Source organism: Terrapene carolina, unplaced genomic scaffold (genome assembly GCF_002925995.2).
Source record: "Terrapene carolina triunguis isolate 2854851 unplaced genomic scaffold, T_m_triunguis-2.0 Scaffold236, whole genome shotgun sequence".
In the NCBI taxonomy this organism is placed as follows: Eukaryota; Metazoa; Chordata; order Testudines; family Emydidae; genus Terrapene; species Terrapene triunguis.
In genome coordinates this window covers 8,924,755-8,928,809 of record NW_020664587.1, presented here as the reverse complement: position 1 = coordinate 8,928,809, position 4,055 = coordinate 8,924,755, and the positions used below count along the sequence as shown (strand labels likewise).

Sequence of the window (4,055 nt, the reverse complement as noted above, 5' to 3'; positions counted from 1 at the left end):
TTTGCCTTAGATTTTATACAGCACATTCCATACATATATAAAACAACAACTCAGGTTTAGAATTGGTATCTTTCCTCAATATCACCTTAGTCCGTAACAACGATTTTGTGCTCAATGTCTTGTTCAAGGATGCTTAGAACACGGCTGCTTCCTTTGGAGGAGCAAGGAAGAGCTTTCAATCCTAGGTGTTGTGGCAGAAGCAGAGGGGATATCAAAATGGGTTTGCTAACTGGCGAGAGGGCTGTTGTTGATTGCACTAGCTGGCAGCCAGGGGCAGGCCGAGGGGTGATGCAACAGAGTCTGATGTGGCGTTGATGTCTGAGTGGCATGTGGCAGCATCGTCAAACTCAAGAGTTTGTTTCTGAACAATGTGAAATGCACGCCCACCCTGCCCCCAGTGCACACATCCATATGCCTCTCATGTGCCTTAAAGCCCAGCTGTTAGTCACACTGTGTCCTGATAAGAGCAGGAAACTTAAGAGGAAAATACCCCAGGATGGGGATGGCCAGTGCTACTGCCTCTGTTTGCCAGCTGGGAGCAGATGTCACTTTCTCACTCCAGAATGCGCTCCCTTTTTTTTGACTGGTTCTGTGATCTCCTGTCAACCTAGCCCACTCTAAGCTTTATTAACAACGTCTTATATAATAATGTTATTGGCAGTCACGCTGCACTATCAGCGCGAATGCTGAAACAGAGGATCTGCAGTTCCGGGCCACTGGGCTCTACTGACAAGTCACTTTTATTTTTCTATTGAACATCTTTATGAAGATGGGGGACCCTCCTCACTGGGCAATACGGGGATCATGGAATGAGTTCACCCCCTTCCTAGTTACTGCTGACCCCTGCCTTGTCAGTCTGACTTTCCTTCCTAGCTCATAGCATTACGTCTGAAGAGCAGATATTTTGCCTTTGTGATACACAGCCTGTATGGCTTTAGCAAAACAGTTCCCTGAGGAGGCTGCAAAGGGATCAACTTCTCGCCACCTTCCAATGGCTAAACACTGTGACTGAGGCTGCCTGAAGCTACGGGCCTGTGGCAGCCTCTGCATTTGTTCTTTCCGGTAGCATGGCAAGACGCTCAGACACCTGAATTCTGCAAACCGCAGAGAAAAAAAACCCATCCGCCCCAGAATCTTCTTTAACTGTCTCACTGACAGGCTCTAAGTCCAGGAAAGAAATTCCTATTCTATTAACCCCTTCGAGGCCCTACCACACCCAAGAATCTCACGAGGGGAGAAGAATGGAGGAGGTTTGTAGAATAAATGCACCAAAACCACTGACAAATGTAAAGAATTCTTCTCGTGGCTAGGCTGGTAAATAGAGATGATTTTAAGCTGTATATATTAATCTTCTGACATCTGAAGGCATATCAGATGTCTCTAGGCAGGGGCCGCAGGTTTGTATAATTTTTGGTGATGCCCAGAACGGGTCCAAGTCCCGCCCGCCCCCTCCCACCTAAGGCCCTGGGAGGGAGTTTGAGTGCGGGAGGAGGGCTCTGGGAGGGAGTGTGGGTGCGGGCTGCGAGCTCTGGGCTGGGGCAGGGGGTTGGGGGGCAGGAGCAGGTGCAGGGAGGAAGTTGGGGGGCAGGCTCTGGGCTGGGGCAGGGGATTGGGGTGAGGGAGAGGCTGAGGGGTGCAGCACTTACCTCGGGCGGCTCCCAAAAGTGATCCGAACCCCCCTCTGGCAGCAGCTCCTAGGCAGGGGGCCGGAGGGGTCTCCGCATGCCACTGCCTGCAGGCACTGCCCCCACAGCTCCCCTTGGGTGTAGTTCACAGAGTCGGCGCTTGGGGCTGGGGCAGCGCGTGGAGACACTGCCCCCCCAGGGACGTGCCGGTGACTTCCGGCAGCAGAACAGGTGGACAGGAAGCCACCTTAGCCCCATTGTGCTGCTGGTGGTGGCGGCAGGGGACCCAGGCCCTTTTAAATTGCCTGGGGACGGCAGGCGGGGCTGGGGGGGGGGGAGACCCGGCCCCGAACTTTGTGGAGCCAGGCCCCAGTGCTCTCATATTGGTGGAGCACAGGCACCACGGGCCCATACAACTCGCCGCCCTATCTCTAGGTGCCTCGCGAGATAGCCTCTAGTCAGCTCCCTGCCCACTTCGCTTCCCTTCAGTCTATTTACTGATGATACCCACAACAATAACCATCACCATTCCAGGAACACAAAGTCTTTACTTAGGGCAGAGTATTCAATGTCAAGCAGAGCTGTGTGCTTTTTTGGGAAAAAAGGAGTGTTTGGGGGAAGGCTAGTGCCCTCAGATGCCAGGGTGATGGGCATGGCCTGAACAGAAGAGAATACAACAGTGTGGGTGTGTGAGGAGAGTGTTTGTGTTGGGGGAGAGTGCCTATGCATTTGAGGGGAGTGTGGGTTTGGGGAATGGGTTGGGGGAAGGGATGTGAATGGATACAGAGGTATTTATGGAAGGGGTGTACGCCTGTGGAGGGGGTATGTATGCTTGGGTAGGGGTGTGTGTTTGGGGAAGGGGTGTATGCCTGCATAGAGTCTGTGTGCCTGGGTCAGGGTTTGGGGTGTGTGTGGCTGAGGTGTTGGGCAGCGTAGTGAGGGCTGCTTGAGCAGTGTTTGTGCTCAGAATTCATACAAACATAAGAACGGCCATACTGGGTCAGACCAAGGGTCCATCCAGCCCAGTACCCTGTCTTCCGACAGTGACCAGTACCAGATGCTTCAGCAGGAACAAACAGAACAGGGCCGTTATCAAGGGCTCCATCCCCTGTTGTCCAGCCCCAGCTTCTGACAATCAGCAGTTGAAGGCCATTCTGAGCATAGGGTTGCCTCCCTGCGCATCTTGGCTAATAGCCACTGATGGACCTATTCCCCCCCCCTCCAGGAACTTATCTATTTATTTTTTGAACCCAGTTTGTAAATTCCTTCCTTCCCATGGAGTTTACTCCTAAGAGCAAGGGGGGCTGGGAGACGAGGGGAAGCTGGTGGAACAGGGGCTGGGAGTGCGAGAAGGGGAAGGCACCTGGCAGAGGATGGGAGCGGCGGCGGGGCGGGGGTGATGGCGCTGCGGCTCCCGGGACTGGCTCAGGGAAGCATCTCTCCGCTCCGGGCCAGCCCCGTCCCCTTATAAGGGCGGCAGGCGCCCCGCGCCGGTGCCAGAGCGGCGGGAGCTTCCTCGCACAGCAGCGCTCGGGGCCGGGGGGTCCCCGCCGAAGCGAGCCGCCGCAGGGGTGGGGGAGAAACCGGGGCTCGGCAGCAGGAACCCCGACCCCCCCCCTCCCAAGCCCGGGGAGCAGCGGAGCCCCCGATGCCCGGCGGCAGCGCGGCGCCCCCGCCCGGCGGAGACCCGGAGCTGGCCGGCAGCGGCGGAGCGGGCAAGCCCCGGCGGCGGGCGGAGGAGGAGGAGGCGGCGGGCGGCTCGGCGCTGCCCGGGGCCGTGCGGGCGCTGGAGCTGGCCGAAGCCCGGCGGCGGCTGCTGGAGGTGGAGGGCCGGCGGCGGCTGGTGCTGGAGCTGGAGAGCCGGGTGCAGCAGCTGCACCGCGTCTTCGTGCAGGCCGAGCTGCGCATGGCCGGCCGCGCCGAGAGCCTGGCCCGCCTGGGCAGCGGCGCCGGCCAGGCCCAGATCTACCTGGCGGCCCACGGGCAGCGCCTCAAGAAGAGCCTGCGGCGCTCCCGCAAGGCGCGGCCGCCCGCCCTGCTGGCCTCGGCGCTGGGCGGCTGCGTGCCCTGGGCGGCGGGCAAACTGCGCCGCGGCCGGGCAGAGCCGCCCGAGTCCCCCTTCAAGAGGAGCCTGCAGGGGCCGCCTGGGCAGCCCCCGGCCTGAGAGCGGAGAGGGGGCGCCGGCCTGGGGGGGGGCCTTTGTCCTAGCGAGGGGCCCCATCCTGGGGGGAGGACCCCTGTGCTGGGGGGGGCATCTTGTCCTAGTGAGGGGCCCCATCCTGGGGGGAGGACCCCTGTGCTGGGGGGCACCTTGTCCTAGTGGGGGGCCCCATCGTGGGAGGGGAGGACCCCTGTGCTGGGGGGCACCTTGTTCTAGCGAGGGGCCCCATCCTGGGGGGGACACACCCACTTCAGCTGGGACCTGTAGGA

At 59.6% G+C, this 4,055-nt stretch overlaps 1 protein-coding gene across 1 annotated transcript; it reads left to right on the top strand.

Moving 5' to 3' along the window:
* Positions 1 to 3,273: 3,273 nt before the first annotated feature.
* TRNP1 (TMF1 regulated nuclear protein 1) lies at positions 3,274 to 3,789 on the top strand. Its single transcript, XM_024203311.1, has one exon. The coding sequence runs from the start codon at positions 3,274 to 3,276 to the stop codon at positions 3,787 to 3,789; it is 516 nt and encodes a 171-aa protein (XP_024059079.1).
* The last annotated feature ends 266 nt before the right edge of the window (positions 3,790 to 4,055 follow it).